The following is a 20,741-nucleotide window of genomic DNA, read 5'->3' as shown; positions in this document are numbered from 1 at the left end:
GACACAAAGGCAAACTACTCCACTGATAAATATTGATGCGGCGCCACATATTAGCAAGTTTGACTGTTAACGAATGAGAAGTGAATGAATAATGCACCAAATTGCACATCGAGTGTCAAGAAAGAGGGTATTAAACTAATGTATATCTATTATTAATGTGCCATTATGCATAAAGCCATTCCAGTAAGAGATTGATGTGTGGGAGCTTTTTAATATAATAAGTCTTATTTGTTCTGCACTATAATAATAATAAAAAATACCATTTTAGACAATAGAATTACATTTTGAAAACAAAATAATGGTAGGTTTTTTTAAATATTTCCTTTTGATCTCATACTGGGCCGATGGCAATGGAGCAGATTGGCAGCCTCACCATCAGTCTACCCCAAGGCACCTGCGGCTACTATTATTGTTATTATAGTTCTGGGCTGTATTGTATTTCAAATGAGTATCTAGTTTTGATACCAGTTTTAGGATCTATTAGTTTTTGGGTTTTTTTTTACAACCCTATGAGTCTCCTATGAATCCCAAGGCAGCCTAAATGTGTCGCCCCACTCTTGCCCTGCTGCAATGTCTGAAAAAAATGATATATTCATAATTAGATTTTATAGAGTAACTTACAAACATCTATTCTAAACATATCCCTGGGGTTTTGTCTTGGATGCAGAGAGAAAGATCTGCTCTGAATAGCAGGGACAGGAGGGACATTTTAATTTCCTTGTGTTTTGAACTGCATGACCTTTTCAAACCCATCACTAAGGAGCCAGAGCGAGACTGATTTTATGTGGCAGTTTTTTATATCTGCATTAGGCATCTGTAGAGGACGACTCTGGGGAGGGCACTCTTTTTAACAAAAGAAACGATAGCATCAGAGCAGGGTGAAGAGCAATGAATCACATTTACTTTAATATATTTTGTATAAATTTAGTACAATTTCCAGATTATGTATCCTCTCTGTATTACCTACAGTAGCATCCTGGAACAGCTCGTCATTTATTAGTAATGGACAATAGTGATTTTTTTTTTTCCTCATCTAAAAACTATGGCAAGTATAAATTCAATTTAAACACCTTTAGCACAAATAATTTCACCTTTGCGTAACCTTTGTCCCACCCCAGCTTTAATTGATGGTAGTTTAAGTTTAAGTTTAGTTTGATTTTAAAGGTGTTAGAACACGAGGTTAAAGAGCCCAATACTCTTTGTGTTTAGTGAAGAATCCTTTTATTGCCATTTTCTACAATAGAACAACCACGGTCAAAAACTGTATGCCTCTGCTCTGTATCACTGACACATCCTTAATTAGCCCTTAAATAGGCACACCTGGACACACCTGGTTAGTGACACACAGTGACTGGTGGTGCCACATAAAAAATGTCTCAAAATGGCTCTTACAAATAAATAAATGACAATGGCTGTGTCCCAATTTGCCAAATGCACCCTAAAGACAAAAGAATATTCTTAAATAAGGATGAATGTTAAACATTACGATAGCTACACTAACCTCCTGAGACCCGAGCTCTTGCATGCCATGCTTTATTAATTTCTCTTTGTTATTTGGGCTGACTGGGACCTGATGAGTCTAAATACAAAGAATTATCTTTTTACATTATGTAGATTCTGAGAAAAATATGTAAATCAAATGTCCTCATATGTAAACATTTTAATCATTTTGATAAAACATTTGAATAATGATTTACAAAAAGTATTTATTATGACCCTGAACACAGCAACATTTGTCGTGAATGTAAAAATAAAATGAGAAACAACAATTGTGCCTCATGGAACAATGTGTCTCCTGTGAAGAGCTGCTGACAGGAGCAGGAAGAAAAAAAAAATTAAATAAAATATTCTAAACATTCTAAACTGTTAAAAAATGTATATATATAATATATTTGCATTGTTGCTGTTCTTGTTGCTGTTATTCTTCTTCTGAAAATTTGCATTGTGGCCTAGACAAGCCAAAATGTGTTGTCCACATATGAGGACGCCAGGTCTCAGGAGGCTAATATGCAAGTGTAAGGAATAATTCCACTCACCGTTTGGTCAGTTACACAGCAACTACTGTAAACCCAAATTACCAGTAACAGTACCTCACTAAGGTTGAGTCGCCCCATACGGAGGTTACTCAAATTTTAACAGTTTCATGTAGTATTGTTGTAGGTGACGTAAACCAGTTCTTACATTTGAACGTGTATTGCGTAGCGTACTCCATTTTCGTCTCTTTTTGGCGGGGGCGTGGTGTATGATGGGATATAGCAGTGCAGTGTGCTCGGATGTACACTTTGGCTACGGTCGATCTCTATGGAAATGCAGGGCACATTTTCAGGCTCATTCGTTGATGTAGGAAATGGGACAGCACTTGTCACGCCGGAAGTTACATAAGCGTGTGTTACCGTTCAAACGGCACATTTAAGGGCACTTCAGTGACTTGGGACACAGTCAGTGTGTTTCAAAAATTGATAAAAAAAAAAAATTTTTAAAACAAAAAACTTTTTAGAGGACAGTTTTTTGAGAGTGAGAAAATTTTGCACATTATATATTTTTTTCTACTCTAAAACAAAATATGATAACATAATAGTAGTAATAGTACTAATAATACCAACTATATATTTTTTATCCAATATACTTGAGTAAGATGGCAATGAGTTCTTGAATACATGCATTCTACAGTTAATGCTTGCCTTTCCATATCTCCGTGGAGATATACTTATTGTCATACTGTGGAACATTCAAGGCAAAGCAAGAACATCTCCATGGAGACAACCAGGTGGCAGACCCATCACCCAGAAAAGTTACCTAGTGCACCTTTATGTTAGAAAAAAAGAGTGAAAAACAATACCAGAGTGTGCAAAGATGTTTGAAAGATCTAACAAATATATATAATGTGAAGCGGAAATAAATATGGCTTTTTGTAGGTAAAGATAGAGATTTCTGTTTTTAACACAAAAATGTGAAATGATAGATGTGGATGGAGAGAAGCAGGATAGAGAAATGAAAGGTAGGAAATAGCATCACACACAGCGAGGTCATGCAAAGTTCATCTGAGAGAGAGGGAGGTAGAGTGGGAGAGAAAGAGGGAGGGAGGACAAAGAGAGAAGAATATGAAAGGGAGAGAGAGACAAAGAATGGAAGAGAAGGAGGGAGGACAGAGAGGTAAAGAGGAAGGGGAGAGTGAGAAATAAGAGATAGAGAGAGTGCAGGAGGGAGCGAGAGAAAGAAAGAGGGCGGTGGGCAGAGAGATAGACACAACAAAGAGAGAGTGAGGAAGAAATGAGAGAGCGAAGAGCTGGGGGGGAGAGAGAGGGAGAGATAGAATGTGATTACATGCCTCTGTAATGATAGGTTCCTCTGGGAGTGACTTATTACAAACAGTTATTAAACACAAACACAACGGCACAAGGGCAATAAGGAAATATGAGATCCAGTCAAAAAGGGCTCGTAAAAGCCACAGAGCCACAAAACAGCTGTAATTGAAATAATGTAAGATACGTTTACTCCCATACAGTGGAGAACTCCAGGCAAAGCAACAAAATCTCCATGGAGACAAGTAGTTTAGTTTAGTTAAGTCTTTATTTAAGGGACCATGACACATTAAGCATAAAACAGAGATGTTCTGCACCAGATTATAGCTAAGTAGCTAATTTCCATCTGCAGTCCCTGGTTTACAGAGAAAAAATACAGTAATCACAATAATAATAAAAAACAGATAAGAACTTATAGTTTATATGCATGTCTCAGTCATTCATCCAGTTCAGACACTCTAATGCACACACATTACCATGCTTAAAATACATTACACACTTTACATATTACATTTAAAACACAATAAAAAACTTAGTGCTGGCAAGTGTAGTTGTCCCAAAGCCATTTTTTTAGTTCAGGCGAGAATGTAGTATGGTTTGTGATAGTTCTTATTTCAGGTGGGAGGTTGTTCCATTGTTTTATTGCGTTATAGGAGAAGGCTGTGCAAAAGCAGTTTTCCGTTTTGGGTTACATTGTCCGGTGGTGGAAGCTCGTGTGGTTCTGGAGGAGACGGTGGATGCGCACTGGACAAAGTGTCTGAGCGGTGTAGGGGCAGAATTATTTAGTATTTTGTGGACCAGCCGGAGTGATGCTTGCTTTTGTAAATTCTCCAAGTTCAACAGTTTATATTTCTGTAGGATATGGAAGTGGTGATGGTGTCGAGGTTTTCTGTCTAATATTTTTAATGCTTGTTTGTGGAGGGATTGTAGGGGGTTTTGCTTTGATTTGTTTGCTTGTGACCAGCAGAGTATACAGTAATGGAACTGGGACATAATCATGGCGTTGAAAAATGTATGTGATGCTTCCAGGGTTAATGAGTTTCTTATACTTTTGAAGGTTTTTATATGATATTTCACACATTTGTTTTATATGTTTTTAAAAGTTAGTGTAGGATCCAGTGTAATGCCAAGGTATTTATACTCAGAGACGTTTTGGATTGCTTGACCGTGCACAATGACTTTTGGGAAGAACTATTTTTTTACTTTTATTTGTAAAATACATTGTGGCAGTTTTTTGTACATTTAGAGTGAGACATGAGTTTGTAAGCCATAGTGCTATTTTGTCCATTGCAGTGGTGAGTTTATTGGCTACTTCCTCTGGGTTTTTTCCCCATGTATAAACAACTGTGTCATCTGCGTACATCTGAACGTTCACATCATTGCACACAGATGGCAAGTCGTTTATATAGAGGGAAAATAAAAGAGGGCCGATGTTTGATCCTTGTGGAAGTCCGATGTTGGAGGAGTTAGTCCCAGATATAGTATTGTTGATCCGAACACATTGGAGGCGATTTGATAGATATGATCTGATCCAAGCCAAGGTATTTGCAGACAGGTTGTAACTTGTTAGTTTAGACAGAAGAATCGGATGGCTAACAGTGTCAAACGCTTTTCTTAGGTCTAAGAAGGTAGCGCCTACAATTCCTCCATTGTCCAAGTTTGATTTTATTGTTTCAATGAGCTGACAGCAAGCTGTTTCCGTTGAATAATTAGCTCGAAAGCCAAACTGCATGGGATGGAGTAGAGCTTCTTCTTCTAGATATTGTGTGAGCCAATCAACAATGGTCTTCTCCAGGGTTTTGGAGATGGCTGGGAGAATACTGATTGGTCTGTAGTTGTTTATGTCCTGTTTTGTAGGTCGGGGTAATGATTGCTGTTTTTAAGTAGGTGGTGGACCCTCCACCCTAAAGTTACATAGTGCATCTTCAAAGGGCTGTATTTGATTTTCACTGTCTTAAAACCTTGAAAAACAGGACTACCGGTAGTTCATTTTCAGCGGTTGAGTTTATGAGTGCATTTCACAAATTTCAGAGACCACTGCGGAGTTTTGCGTTCACGGTAATGCTAACAGTAACTAGCATGCTAGCTGCACACTTTCTGATTCTCAGACTTTATAATTAGATGCAGACACATCCCAGACTTATTCTGATCTCAAGAGCTGCTCATACAATATACTGGGGAAAGACACATTTTGCTCAAATACATGGGGAATATCAAGCACAGGCATTTTAATAACTTTTGGATCAAACGATTGTGTAAACATGCAACCAATACAGATTTAGAAAGTCATAGTAAATTATCAAAAAATGCCAAATTTATAGACACATTTTGCCCATTACTATCAATGTAAAACAACCAATAAGGAAAGCTAAGCAAAAGGACACACAAATTCAATATAATTATATTTTCCTGTCTTAAAGGTGCACCATGTAACTTTCTGGTGCAGGGTGTGTTACCTGCTTGTCCCCATGGAGATGATAGTGTTTCCCTGTAATGTTCCACAGACATTAAACTAATATCCATCTATGGAGACAAGCAGGTAATGTCAACAGGCCAAGTTACACGTTATATCTGTGAAGAGGCGTTCACAGTATCTAGTATTTTTGAACAATAGAACATCTGTAGCTGAGCAAATGCAAGATATATAAGCTTAATGCTATAATGTGGAATATTAAAGTCAGATTAATAATAATAATAACATACATGGACACAAGCAGGTGGCCTACCCTCCTACAAAAAGGTAGTGAATCTTTAAGTATCAGTCTAAAAAAATCACCGATGGAGCCAATAAAATCCCATTACATTCCTTCCATTGCTGTACAGATATTGTATAAATTAATCAATGTGTTTTTGAATGTCATCCAATTTGCAGCCGTAAGGTTATGCAAAACATCCCTCCTCACCACTGTATTAATTTGCCACTATTCCTGGCTGCAGTCCAATGTTTTTAGAGATGAAAAAGGGAGAGTGGTTTCCTTTCCGATCCTTTTGACCCTAGAGTATAATTCATTTGTATTGAGCTGATTCACAGCTTTGAGAAAATGGTTCATAGCATAAATATTTCACCACCATATATTGATTCATTTCTTCTGACCTCAAAAACACCAAAAACGAGAGTGTAGTTAGAGTCACTATGTCAAAAGCTACCATGCGGAAGAAGAAGTGTGGGAGGACAGTCAATCAGATTTCATCACAAATTTGTAAAGTATAGTAGTGAAAATATGAGCAAGGGGTCAGTGAGAAAAATAAGTAGATTTCTTTCAAATGAAAGAGGTATTTTTTCTGATGTTTCTCATGTTTTTTCCCCAGAGCGTGCAGACTCAAGAAGAAGGCACAACATGAAGCCAACAAGATTAAACTCTGGGGACTCAATCAAGAATATGGTCAGTGCTTTACTTTTGCTGCTGGACAGAATCGTGAATTGCATTTTTGATTAAAATATTTCTGTAATTAAAACATGTATTGGGTGTTAAAACAAGACTTTCAACATAGGTTTAATAAATTCCGGTCTAGATCAAAGAAACCCAGAATGCACCCCGTGAGTTGCTCAGATCCTGTCCCAGTTTGTTAAGACCTGGTTTAACTCATAGATCACACAGGGCCTTTTTGTCTGGAGTTTGCATCTTCTCTTCGTGTTTGTGAAATTTTCCTTCCACTACTCCAGTTTCAGCTACCTCAAAAAACATTAGGGCATTAGGGTCAACTAAAGACATTTTGAGTAAAAAAAAACTATCATACATTTGACAGAAGGTGCACTGACAGAAAAATAATCACTATAAAATAAGAAGCTTAGCACTAAAACATAACTGAAGGTAGGCATGTATATACAATATAATCTGTAACGTGTGGATCATTCATTTGGACATTTTAAATCACAATATTGATCTAAAACAATTTAACACATTAGAGCCACAGGGGAACAATATTATTGTGATTTTTTTTTGTACAATATTGCAGTTAGATTTGGTTAAAAAGTAGGAATCTGGAAACTCCAAGAGCATTGACATTTATGAGAGGGCTGAAATATGAACAGATAAACTTCTCCAAGAATCCCATGTGTTTTAGAATTTGTTCCTAGAGGTCAAAACTACATTTACAAACATTTTCTATAAAAAAGGATATTTTGTTCTTTGCAGAGGACATTCTGTTCTGTAAATAAAGTGCAGCCCTTGTGATTTGATCATAACAACAGCTCAAACTGTGATTTCATTTGTGATATATTGTGCAGCCCTAGAAAGGGTTGGTCATAAGTGTACAATGTTCTGCATTGTCATTTGTCATGTTTGCATTTGACCCAGTGCAGCTCCGGTCTCTGTCCTGCTTTAGCCTCTGGTTCCCTCGGCTCGTGTGCATTCCTGACGTTCCTGGTCATTTCATTGTTGATTCAAATTCAGGAATTTCCATTTTGATTCCAACACACACACACGCACAGACACACACAGACACACGCACCGACACACACACAGACACACCCCAACACACGCACAAACACACCCCGGCACACGCAAAGACACACACACAGACACACAAACACACGCACAGACATAGACACACGCACAGACACAAACACAGACACATGCACAGACACACACCGACACACAAACACACACGCACAGACACCCCCCCCCCGACACACACACAGACATACACACACACACACATACACACACGTGCGTTGGGTTTCTATGTTTCTTTGGAGACATTACATTGCTTACGAACCCTAATCTTAAAAGTGTAAAAAAAAAAGTGCTTTGCCTGGAATGCTCCACACTATGGCATTAAACTTCTAAACACAAGTGACAAACAAGTGAAGCCACTAGATCAGATCTGTGGAGAGATGAGTCCATTCACAGTAAGAATGCATGTTTTGTTTTTTTTTTGTTTTTTTTTACAAAAACATCTGTAATTGAATAATTCTGTAGTGTGGAACATTCCTCACAGTAATAACCTCTCCATGGAGACAAGCAGGTGGCAGACCCTCCACCGAAAAAGTGACAGCACAACTATAACCTTTAAAACCCATATCTGAACTTTAAATTATGTTACTGATAAAAAGGACCTGATTTGACCGATCCCCACACTGTGATAGAGACGCATTCTCACACTTGACCTTGTGCAGCCAAACTTCCTTGTTTTCACTGTCACTCCTAAGGAACAATTACCTCCTCATGACTCTATATATGTGCCATTTCCTGCTGGTTGAAAGTTAAACTGACCAAACAGAACATTATGACCACACTACTCATATGCACTCAAGGTTAAGGGAAGTGGAGCTGATATTTTTCTAAGCAGTTATTCATTCTCTTCCTTAATCTCCAGGGTCTAAGTGCTTAGGTTTATCTATTCAATATATGTAACTTATTAGGCTGATTATTATTATAGGCTACTTTCTAATTCCATAGTCCATAGTTTTACATTCAGGAGGAGAGCTGGTCAAAATGATATGGCAGAATATTAACTGTGAAAAAAGTTAATAAGTCTGTAAGTATTTAACTTATCCACATGAAACAAAAATGGGCTCAAAGTTCAAAGTTGTGTCTGTTAGCACCAGTTTTAATTGCATTATGCTTCATGATTGTTTTCTGTTGAAAGCCAAGATAGATTGATATAGATATAGATATAGATAAGAGTAATACGTATTTTGATGGAATCTCTATAGTACGTTCACACTTACATGCATAACACTTCAAAATTGGGACTTAACAGGGACTAAATGTGGACTATGCCAGAACTAAACCAGGATTAGAACAGAGGCACAGGGCTAGATCAAGACTCAACTGGGCTTGAACAGGCCCAAATGCACCCTAAAATAACATAAATCAAAATGTAGATTTCTTTCAAATAAGTAAATCGCCCTCCGTCTAAAATTAGAATATAATCAAATTCTTGAACTTGCATGCATCCCATAAAAGGCAGTATGTGCTTGGGTGGGGTTCCAACCAATAACCCCAGAGTTGATGGGCAAACACTTGCACTAGTGTCAATTTATAATGTTTTTTACTAACTTTTTTGATTACTAGGAATATAATAGCTGTCCTGGGTTTGTCCTGGTTTGATCACTGTTTAGTCTTGATGTAGACTTGGTTTGTTTGGTCCTGTTCCTGTCCTGGTTTTGTCCCAATTCCATCCCAATTTTGACGTTGTATGTGCAAGTGTGAACATATCCTAAAACCTGGTATGTAGCCATCTTCAAGTCCTAGTTTTGTCATACTTTAATCTTGGTTTAATTCCTGGTTTAGTCTTGTTTTAGTCCTGTTTAGTCCCAGGTATAGTCCCAGTTTAATCCCAGTTTTGATAGTAAAAAAAAAGGTTGTTAGTTTCAGCAATCTGACCAGAACTGAAGAAGCGGCTTGAAAGAGCGGCGAAGCATCTTCACTCCAACAACTTGTCATCCAGGTATGATCCATAGTTTCTTTTACTATGGATCATACCTGGATGACAGAGGGATTACACAGACATCCCAATTTTGATGTTATTCCGCAAGAGTGAACACAGCTTTGACCTAATATAATATCCTTATACAACACTCAAACTTACATAATCCTATTGATTTAAGTGTATGCGTTTAGCCCCGCAAGTCTAGACTTGATGCTGTTGTATCATTGGTCTATAATATCCTTGTGTAATGTGTTTGAATGCACAGAGCTCCTGCTGAGTGCGCTGTTGCGGATTAAAGAAGTGATACGACGGCGAGTGGAGAGCAGCGAGGAGGATGAGAGCGACCAGAGGGGCATGACGCAGAGACTGGAAGACATCCTAAGACAGTCCAGCGGTAAATAACACCATAATGGAGGTGTTCAGATATAAATGTACAGTATTAAGGGACAGAGACACTTATGCAACAGCTGTACTCTTAAAGTAGCCTCAAGTGGCGATAATTACTTTCTACTGCGGTTGAAGTCAAAGTAAGTAAGTAGTGCTGGAAATTGAGTACCATTAGAAGTCTGGTACGTCTGTGCTGAAGGGCGGCTTAGGGTTTTGGTCACAGCACACACGTTAGACTCCGTAGAGAGAGGACTTGTCTTGAATGTTCCAACTGTTCCAACGCCAACTGGCCAAGGGATGCTTTTTTTTTTGTATTTCCTTTTTTCTACTTTAGCAATAAGTTAAATGCCCATTTGAAAAGTTACATAGAGCACTTTTTTCTGGTGGTTATTCTATCTAACTTTTCTCTAATACTGGTTGTGTCCATAGAGATGTTACAACTTTATGTTACGGTATAGAACTAAATTTATCTGTCCCCATGGAGATAGATAGGCAGGTGACTCCGCCAAGCCAAATTGCAGGTCTCATCTATGAAGGGGGGAGCCAGTTAACAGAAAAAAATGCATGTTATTTTAAGGTTCTTTTACCACCAAAATACCAGGAATTGAATAGATACAAGATTCAATTTAATGCTGTATTGTGGACATTCCAGGCAAAGCAATAACATCTCCATGGAGCCATGCCGGTAGTGAACTCTCCATCAGAAAAGTCGCATAGTGGAATACACATTTGCATTGCAGTTGTTCTCAGAAGGAAATAGATATTTTGTTCTTTGCTGTTTTTCAATATTCTTAATTTCAGCTAACCATTACAGACCATGCAGTTCACTTTCATCATTGCTCCCCATACAGGCCCGCTAGTCGCTGGTCGGACCAAAGACTTTGTTCAGAGGATCCTTGCTGCCAGCGCTGGAGGCCAGGTCCAACAGAAAGATCCTGCCCAGGGAGAGGACTCTTCAGCAGGATAAACCTTGGTCCTCTCCCCCCCTCCTCTGAACCAGACTGGTAAAACTCCTGGTTCATCCAAGAGGCATCCATCTTTTCATAGCAAAACGGGAGGAAAAATCTCTGGCTAATTTTCTCTCGATCCCAAACGCGACGAGGCCAGAGCTGCTGCTAATGCTAACATCTTTGTATTTTGTCGTTATGCGTGTTTTGTGTGTGTGCCTGGGTGTAACATAGTACTCTACTCCTTTAACGTCTGTGCTGTACCCCATTGTGCCTAATATGAGAATAGACATTGCACTGTTTTGTAAAGATTGGTCGTAGTTGCCAGCCAGGGGAGAGAAAGTAGGTACAGGGATGTCAGGATTTAACATTTTTGCTAAAAATTACAGTTATAAAAGTCAAAGTTAGACTGTAATTTTATTATTATTTACAGAGAATCAAGCATAATAGGTCATAATAGGTAAAATAGGTGTTTACATTTAAGGCCAGCTGCATTTTATGAACCATTGGAGTATCTGAATGAGATCTATGGAAAAAAGTGTTTCAGAAGGGGAAATAAAAATAAAATAAAATAAAATAAAAAACTAAAATATAATAGACTTATCACAATATCTTTTCCATGTTTAGAGGAATTAATTTGAAAAAAAAAATGTGACTGTAGAATCCATATTGGGCTCATCACTACATGCTTAAGGCTACAGCACCATTTATCTAATCAATAACAGTACATTACATTGTAAACATTTTTATAAGACTCGGTCAAACAGCTTGGCAACTGACAAAACGGAACAAACAATTCAAGTGTAACTAAATAAAATGTGGCAATATTGATATACTTGAAAGTTGCTATGATTCATCCATGACAATAACTCAAACATAAAAACATAGAAAGTTCAACAAAAATGTGACATCTTGACATCCCTGCGTAGGCTGTAATAGTGAGAAAAGAGCAGAGGGCAGCGTTGAGTGCATTTGAGGATAAAAAGGAACAAAAACACAAATAAGGAAGTACGAAGGAGAGCAGGCCAATGGGAAACAAAGGCTCCAGTGTTCCCTGTCCGGCTCCTATAGCGACGCGCTGCATACCATCCGGGTCACATAGGCACGTGAAATGACAAGTGACATGAAACATAACTCCAGCTGTTACCGTGAGGAAGGCTTTAATTTACTGTTACACTGCAAAAATAATAATGAAATGACTTGCATTCACAATATTAATTTTGAAAATAGTTTTGACTAGTGTGGAGCCAATGTTTTTATATTTCACTTACTACAAAAGCAAAACCCAGACACTAATCAGTGTTAAAACTGGTACTGAAACTAATACTCATTTGAACAGTTATCAAAAATCTCATATCGAAATGCCATTCAAAATATTAGATTTGTATTATATTTTGTATAAGTAAAAAATTTATATTTGATCTTTGTTTTATTTATTTGACTTTCTTCAAATATATTTCTACTTTTGCACCATAATCTTGTGCCAATGGGATAAGATAATTGATTTAAAATAAACTTTCTAAATTGGCTCAAAATTTGTTTGAAAGAAACGCATTATAATCAGTTTGGCAAGGCAATCTAATTAATCAAGATTCAATTCTGGATACAAGTCATTGTCAGATGTTCTGATATTTTTACAGTGTGTATTATTCCCATAGAGTTTATACTTTTCACCATCACATATGAACAAAAGTCAAAATGCACCTTAATTCAAAATGACCAAAGAAAATCAACACTGCTGAACCATGCAAAGACCAAAAAGTCAATGCTTCTATGCTGCCAAACATTTAGATTTTATTTCATTTTAAAAATCTAAGAATTGTGAGTTCAATAATTTGTTATATTCTTGTGTTTACTTATAATTATAGCACGTACATGCGGTCCAAACTGAAGTTATTGTATGTAATGATCAGATTTTTATTACATTTTATTTATTTTATTTGTTTGTTTATGATTAAATTTCTTACGCTTTAACCATGTTGTAGTCATGAAGTTAACTAATCTTTAAGAGCAACAAACAAACATAACCAGCCTAAATATAAATTATTAATTGCAAATTGCACCTCCATTTCCATAGGATTTTTCTTTCCATTTACAATTTTACAAATCCACTTGACTTTGCACATATCTCTTAATATTACTGTACTACAAATATTTGTATTTATTGATGCACCTTATATTTTAAATATCATTAAATGTTATTTTATTTCTGTAGTCTAAACTGGGCCCAAAATGTTCTACAGTATTGACTAGTGCCAGTCGACTGTTCAGATTCAGCCAATCCTTTTAACATTGCAATTAATTCCTCTGCACATTGTTATTGTTATAAAATGTTATTCAGGTCAAATGTACTACACGTATAACATTAAAAAAAAAAACGGCAAAAACAGGGATCAAAACTGGATTTGAGTAGGTAAAATTGGGCTTTTACTGAACAGTTATATATCCTAATCTAGAACTACTAAAAAAAATAACTATTATTATTTATTTTGTGTTAAAAATCACAGTGTATTGTCATTGTGGTATAGAAATTGGTCTAGAGTATCAAGTATTTTTTTAATCATCAAGATCTATTTACATTTTGTTCTATCATGGTGACTCTTTTATAGCATAAAATGACTCCACAAATGTAATCCTGACAAAAAATACCCATCATATTTATACATCACATGATAGAATTAAAGCAAATAGAAATAACAACATCATAAATCATCAACACTGAACATGTGACGTGTGTCACTTATAAAAAGCTTTTTTCTACTTCTTTACTCCCTCTACATTTCAGTTTGGACCTGCTAATATCAAATGCACGTATTTTTTGGCTTTATTTTTATTTACAAATATCCTTAATGCTGTAGCTGCTCTCTGCTCTGCCCCTGGTCTTAATATGTAGCGCACCTTCCTAACTTCTTGCAGATAGAGAAAAACACATTTGTAGAGCTAGACAAAGCAAATAAGTTCATATTTTGTTGTTTTTTGTTGTCATGGCCACAGCTCACATGGTGGGCATCATGTTTTATGAAAAATTTGCCTTTTTTCGTCAATGGTGTTTTTGCTGGAGTTCTAGACCAAAATGTCCAGGGTCTCTAAATATAATCGGACAAGAGAAATAGTTCCCTTTGATTTTTGCACTGTGGTAAAGAGCAACCAAGCACCTTCAAAACAAAATGGCACCTTTTAAACTTGTCTATTCTCTGATAGCTCTGGTGCTAATTTATGTGGAAAAATAGCAATGCAAATGAATTACAATGAAAACACTGCAAACATAATGTCTCTGTGGTAAGAATGACTTGAATTACAAATGTATCAATTTGATTTGAATTGTAGTTTATACCTGAGTCCAATCTAGACCAGAGTCTAGAGTCTAAACTACAGTCGAGACCAGGGTCCATACTTAAAGTAGCCGTACGTAACATTTTGGTGTTATGGTTCTCATGATGATTATCCAATCAGAAAGCAGAATAGGCCTCACATGAGTCTCTCATTTGGGATGCCAGTTTCAATTCTGAAATCCAATCCTCATTACCTAAATGTCTGCACCCACAACCAATCATTAATCAGTGCTAGTGCAGCCTCAACAGCTCAGTGCGCCACTTCTGACGGTTCTGAGCTTTCAAGTGAGACCTGACCTGTCCATATACTCAGAATGAGAAAAACTTGTGTGTGTCCTCTATCTGCTGGTTTAGGCACTGGTTTAGTCTAGGTTCAGTTATGATTGTAGTATTTACAGGCTACATACAGTTCCGTTAAATCCAGACCAGAGTCAGGACCAGACCTAAAAAGATAAGAACTAGATAAAACTACATATCAAGATTATTATTCTGAATTCAAGTCATTTTTACAGTGTAGGCAGTGACTTCTGACTGGGTTTTGATCTAAACGTCTGTATCCGATGGTAATGGGCAGTTTGTGGTAAAATGACGCCTTTTTGAAGTGCCTGCAGCTCAGCGCCAGAGGGACTGTATAATTATGGGACATCTTAAAGGGATAGTCTACGGATATAAACAGACAGGAGCAATGGAGATATATATATATATATATATATATATATATATATATATATATATATATATATATATATATATATATATATATATATATATATATATATATATATATATATATATATATATATATATATATATATATATATATATATATATATATATATATATATAAATAATTGGTGTAGTGGGTTGAATGTTCATCCAACACTCAACCCACTACACCACCAACTGTTTCTGTATTGTTGTTATTTTATATTGAAAGTGAAAGATACTCTCCGAATAGTATAATAGAGAACAATCGAATACTTGACTTGTTTGTGAAAATGTGCAGAGGGAAGCGTTTTATGCATTTGTGGACCGGGAAGTAGTATCTACAGGCTACATACAGTTCCTTAAATTTTTTACACAGTTATGAGTGCTACACATATCAAGCCAAGTTAATGCATGCATACCACAGTGGAGTTTAGTTTACTCATAAATCAGCTCTCAGATTGGTAGACTTATTTTAGTTGTTTTCCATACATACAAGACTTTTAAGATATGCAAAGGTCCTTAATAAATCTCACCTGTTTTTTGTCATGCATTGTAAATCAAACCTAAACTTTGCCTGTATATTACTTTTGTAACGTTCATCTTGTCTTGAAGTTACAAGGTAGCTTCTTATTTTCTTTCCTTCTTTTCTTTTTAGTCAAGGCAGCTTATCAGTGAGATGGGTGACTGTTCTGACGGTGGCTCACAGCTAGCTGCCGGAACATGTCAAGGTAAATACATCTTACTAATATAGTTGTCTGCTTAAAAGAAAATGAGAAGTTTGCCTTTACATTTTTTGCACTGTCAGATATGTATTTGGCCACTGCCCCCACTGCCCTTCTTTGAGGAAATAAAACTCCACTTGTCACATACTAAAAGTCAGCCCAAATATTTTCCTTAAACTTGATGTGGAAACAGTAGCCGGGGGAGCTCAGTAGGATGTTCAGCGCTTGTCGGCAGCTGATTTCTCATTTTTCAGTTCCTTAATGATCCATTCTAGGCTCTGCTCCAAGATGTTGCTCAAGACCCTTTTTTAAACTATTTCTCTGGAAAGCCCATTTACTCTTCCCAAACATGTAAGACCACTATATATATCTACCTGAGTTACAATGAGTTGGAGGTCCCATGTCATACATCATAAAATCTTTTTAAAATACATTTGACACGGTCTTGGTATTTTCAAGGATATGGCAAATATAAATCCCTATATTAATAAATCATAATTTTAATTCAGTTATATATTTTTTTTCTTATTTTAGCGAGACAAAACAAGTCTGATAATGGTGTGTGGGCTTTAAAAACACAGAGGAGCTTCATGGATTACAGATACCAATGAGAAAATGTACTTAACATGTACACAAAGTAAATACATCTAAAATAGTCAAAAAAAATAAATAAATAAAAATCAAAGTCTTTTTAAAGGTGCACTATGTAACTTTTCTGGTGGAGGATTCACCACCCTGAGATATTATTGGACCCTAGGCCAAGTTACAGGTCAGATCTGTGAAGAGGTGACCCTGCCCATTGTAATGATGCAGGTTTTTGAGCAATTAAGTCGAATGCAGTACTATGGAACATTACAGGTACTGCAATAACAAATCTAGAAAAATTGCATAGTGGGCCTTTAATGTTCACATTTCCAGTTCACGCTTCGTTGAGGTTAAGTTGTGATGTTTGTAATGGAGACGATTTGGGACAAAGCACAACTTGAGTTTATACAATGTTTCTCTATGGGACACTTATGTACAGTCTGTTTATGAGGCAAAAGTGCACAGTGTGGTCTCCGGTCTCTCAAATCAAAAGGTAATTACGGCCTGACATTTTTGCATAGAGTTAGGTTTGTATGCTACGTTCAGGCATGCAGAGAAATAGTGAAAAAGTCAAATACGAACGATTTTGTAAAAACATTACCAGAGCTTTGCATTAACATTTTGTCCTCTACTTAGATTGTTCACACTATAGTTACAACTACAACTTCACAGAATGGCATTAAACTTATTTAACTCCATGGAAACGTGCAGGTTCCACAATGCAGAATAATAGAATAAATTTAAGACAAAGACATTTAAAGGACTAGGGTCAGACATTTGGCAGACAACCCACTAGAAAAGTTACATAGAGCATTAATTGCACATTTTTTTGCAGTTACTCAATAACGTAGACATTAACTGACCCCTTTCTATGTGTATTCCTTTCTTTAAAATTATCATTAACAACAAAACATATACATTTTTGTTTAATTCTCAGAAAATAATCAACATTTTCTTATAAGGGACGCTGGTCTTCTCCATCCTCTATTAGCTGTAAAATGAACTGCACTTATGTTTCCAGATGTGATTATTACTTTGACACAAACTTTACAATAGACTATTTTACACGTGTGGTTAGTGAGGAGCGTACTCTGGCTTTCCTCAAAGTGAAATGCTTTAAAATTGACTTACTGAATGGCGCTGTAACACTCCAGTTACATGGAAAAAAAAACATATCTTGGCGATTAAACACATGTTGTAGAGTTTTCGGGAAAAATGCCAGTTTCAGATAAAGAAGTTCAGTTGCATTTTGTTCATTTTGTTCCTCCAGAGAATGGGGTTTTTATAGTTCTCAAAATACCATCTGGTTCTTAAAAGCAGCCAAAACCGCTTAAAACCCCCCTATTATGTTAAGTTGACTTCTCAAATAGCTTGTACTGTATTAGATTTTAAGCCATGAGTGAAATACATGTTTCAAAATGAACTCTTATCCCCACCCACTTAGTACTCTCACTCTCCTCTTTAACCTTGAGAAGAAACCGTCTGGTCTCATCCAACAAAATCACTTTAACAATGTATCAGCAATATTATTCAGTATCAGAAATGTCATATCTTCTTTGAAAGTGCATTGGGCCCAATCTGACCTGTAGGACACGTTACAAGTCAGATCTATGAATAGGCAAGTCTGCTTACAGTAAGAGCTTTAAGTGTGATTTTGAGCATCAGAAACACCTGCAGTTTAATACAAGCACGACACTGGGCAAAGCAATAACCTCCTTAAACACAAGCAGGTAGTGCATGGACACCCCGCCAGAAAAGTTACATAGTGTACCTTTAACTACCAGCAAACTGTTGTTACGTGTCCCATAAAGAAGTCATTGTTTGGTGTCTTTCCCTTTAATTGAGAGGGGTGGGCTTTTTCGGAACTGCTGCAATGTCTTTCTCTCTTTTTTTTCGTCCCACATTCCTGAATTGGTTTCCCAGAAAGAGTGTTTATCCGCCTCCGTGGGGTGACTACACTGACCGAAATACAAGATACACCTCATATCCATAATGACCGAAATTCCCAGTTGAGGAAAAACAGGCTGGATACTTTGAACGGATAAATTTTGACGTCCTGAATTAGAGCAGTGACTTTACAAAAAATGTGTTTTTTTCGGGACTCAGATGTGAGAGAAAGTGATAATAAATGCAATATTGTCATTTTAATTGAGAAAAAATCTTTACTCATGTCAGATGTTCTTAAAGGTGCACTATGTAACTTTTCTAGTCTATGGTCCGTCTTATGAAGATGTTATTGCTTTGTCTGAAATGTTCCACACTGGCTTTAAACCTCTTGCATTTAACCAGTTACCATGAAAAACATTTATTCTTACTGTAAGCCTCTCCACAGATCTGACCTGCAGCCTGGCCTGTTGGAATCATCTGATTGTTTCTATGGATATATAAATGAAATGCCATATTGTGGAACATTACAGGCAAACGAGCAGGTGGCAGACCCTCTACTAGAAAAGTTACGCAGTTCACCTTTAGAGAAACTATTAATATTTTGTGTTGAAAATTTGATTCTGTATACAAATTTGTGTTTTAGCGTCACTGAGGTATCAAAGTCAGTGTATCATGACCCCCCCCCCCTTCTTCCTCCCCTCTTCTGTCTCCCCCTCCCTCTCTTATTCCCCTCTCTCATTCTGCTTCTCTCCCTTTCTCTTTCTCGCTCTCATTCTTCCCCGCTCTTTCTCCACCTCCCTCCCTCCCTCTCTCTCCTCTCCCTCTCTTTCTCTCAGAGCGACTTTGTGATGAACCGTATCTGTGTTTGGGCCTGATCTCATGTTCAAACAAAACTTTATTTGTTTTTCTCCGCTGACGACGAACAGCCTCCGAGCTCTTTGTTTACGCAGGGTCTCCGCTCGGGGCTTTGAAGCTGAAGGAGACTTATGCTTTCCTCTGTTCAGACAAATGAACCAGAACGCCACCAAACAACCAAACAAGTATATACAGGACTTAACAGTTTAGTTCAAGAGGATAATGCACGGGCCTGTTCTTATCTATGTGCTGCAGCTATTATTGTTATTATTATTATGCTTATGATTATTATGATGATTATTATTGATAATAATAATAATAATAATAATAATAATAATAATAATAATAATAATAATAATAATAATAATAATAATAATAATAATAATACAAAAGTGGGTAGAGTCTCCAAAAGATGTGGGGACTAATATGTTGTACCAAGTATTTGAAGAAACTACTTCAGTAATTGTGGGATGTAAGTGATAATATGAAGTTGTAATTGTGATTATAAAAACAAATCATTAAATATTGCACAAAATCTGGTATTTTCAAAGAATTGAGGACAAAACTGAGAAAACTAAATCAGATCTGAAGATATGGACCAAACACAAAAGTTCAAATCAGTTTTGTCATTTTATTTATTCAAGAAAACTTATTTTGGAAAAGTAAAAGTAAAGTAAAAATATGCTAAAATATATATTTCTTAAGTAGGAGGGGATGTATGGTGTCAGAAACAAAAACGTATGTTGTAATTACGTATCAAGTAGTTCAAACAAAGCAAACTCAAGCACTAAACAAAGGCTTTTGAGAAAGACATTCGCTTTTCTTTTTTGGGGGACTGAATCAACCCTCTCTTTCTGTCTACCTCCTAATATCTCTCTGTGTCTCTCTTTTTCTCTCTCCTCTCTTCCTCCCTCTCTCTTTGAAGTGTAGAATTGTCCTAACTTGAAAAATGACTCCTCTCCTCTCTCCCTTTCTTCTTTCCTCTTCTCTCTTTCCTTCCTTCTCTCTCCTCTCTCTCCCTCCCTCCCTATCTCTCGCTTTCTCTTTCTCCTACGCTCCTCCCTCTCTCCCTCCCTCCACCTCTCTTTGAAGTATAGAATAATCCTGGTTTGAAAAGCAACACTTGTGGGACCGCTCTGACCTGGTCCCAGTCAGGAATAGAGTTTCAAAAGGACCGGCTCCTAAAATGGCTCCACTATAAACTGTTTATCACTGTTTATTACTGTAAATCACTGTATATGACTGTGTGTGACTGCTATTGATAGATTTCATATTCTATAATGTGATGATCTCATACTCTCAGATGGGGGACAGGAGCCAGATTTCCATATTGATTACATTGTATTTTTCCATGCAATATTCAAAAAGCAAATGCACAAACGTTGAACCTGATGATTTCTATTAGCAACTGGAACTCACTGTATTACAACAAAAATCTGCATTTTAACATTAATTTTAGCTGCTCCCATCTGTATCAAATACTATTGGCCTATAAAATGTTGTGATGTCACCTGAAACCCAGCAATTACATATCATTTTTCCTTGTACAAGCTCGCTTACGTTTTTGGCAATAGAAGCATCTAGGGTCAAAAATCAGATACTAATCGAAAGTATTTCATTTGAGCTAATATCGATATT

The 20,741-nt window shown here is 36.7% G+C and overlaps 1 protein-coding gene across 5 annotated transcripts in view; it reads left to right on the top strand.

Moving 5' to 3' along the window:
- LOC117372131 (CREB3 regulatory factor-like) overlaps positions 1–12,915 on the top strand; it is a 50,698-nt gene extending 37,783 nt beyond the window's left edge. For 4 of the 5 annotated variants that reach the window (XM_055224173.1, XM_055224178.1, XM_033967887.2 and 1 more), the window contains 3 exons: positions 6,612–6,685; positions 9,946–10,074; positions 10,919–12,914. In XM_055224173.1, coding sequence (XP_055080148.1) covers positions 6,612–6,685; positions 9,946–10,074; positions 10,919–11,034 — 319 coding nt within the window. In that variant the 3' untranslated portion in view covers positions 11,035–12,914. Of the gene's footprint in view, positions 1–6,611; positions 6,686–9,945; positions 10,075–10,918 lie in introns of all 5 variants that reach the window. The other variant, XM_055224182.1, reaches the window with a different exon arrangement.
- Positions 12,916–20,741: the final 7,826 nt, after the last annotated feature.

Source organism: Periophthalmus magnuspinnatus, chromosome 1 (genome assembly GCF_009829125.3).
Source record: "Periophthalmus magnuspinnatus isolate fPerMag1 chromosome 1, fPerMag1.2.pri, whole genome shotgun sequence".
NCBI lineage: Eukaryota > Metazoa > Chordata > Actinopteri > Gobiiformes > Gobiidae > Periophthalmus > Periophthalmus magnuspinnatus.
The sequence above is the reverse complement of the archived record's forward strand: the minus strand, read 5'-3'. Positions and strand labels throughout refer to the sequence as shown.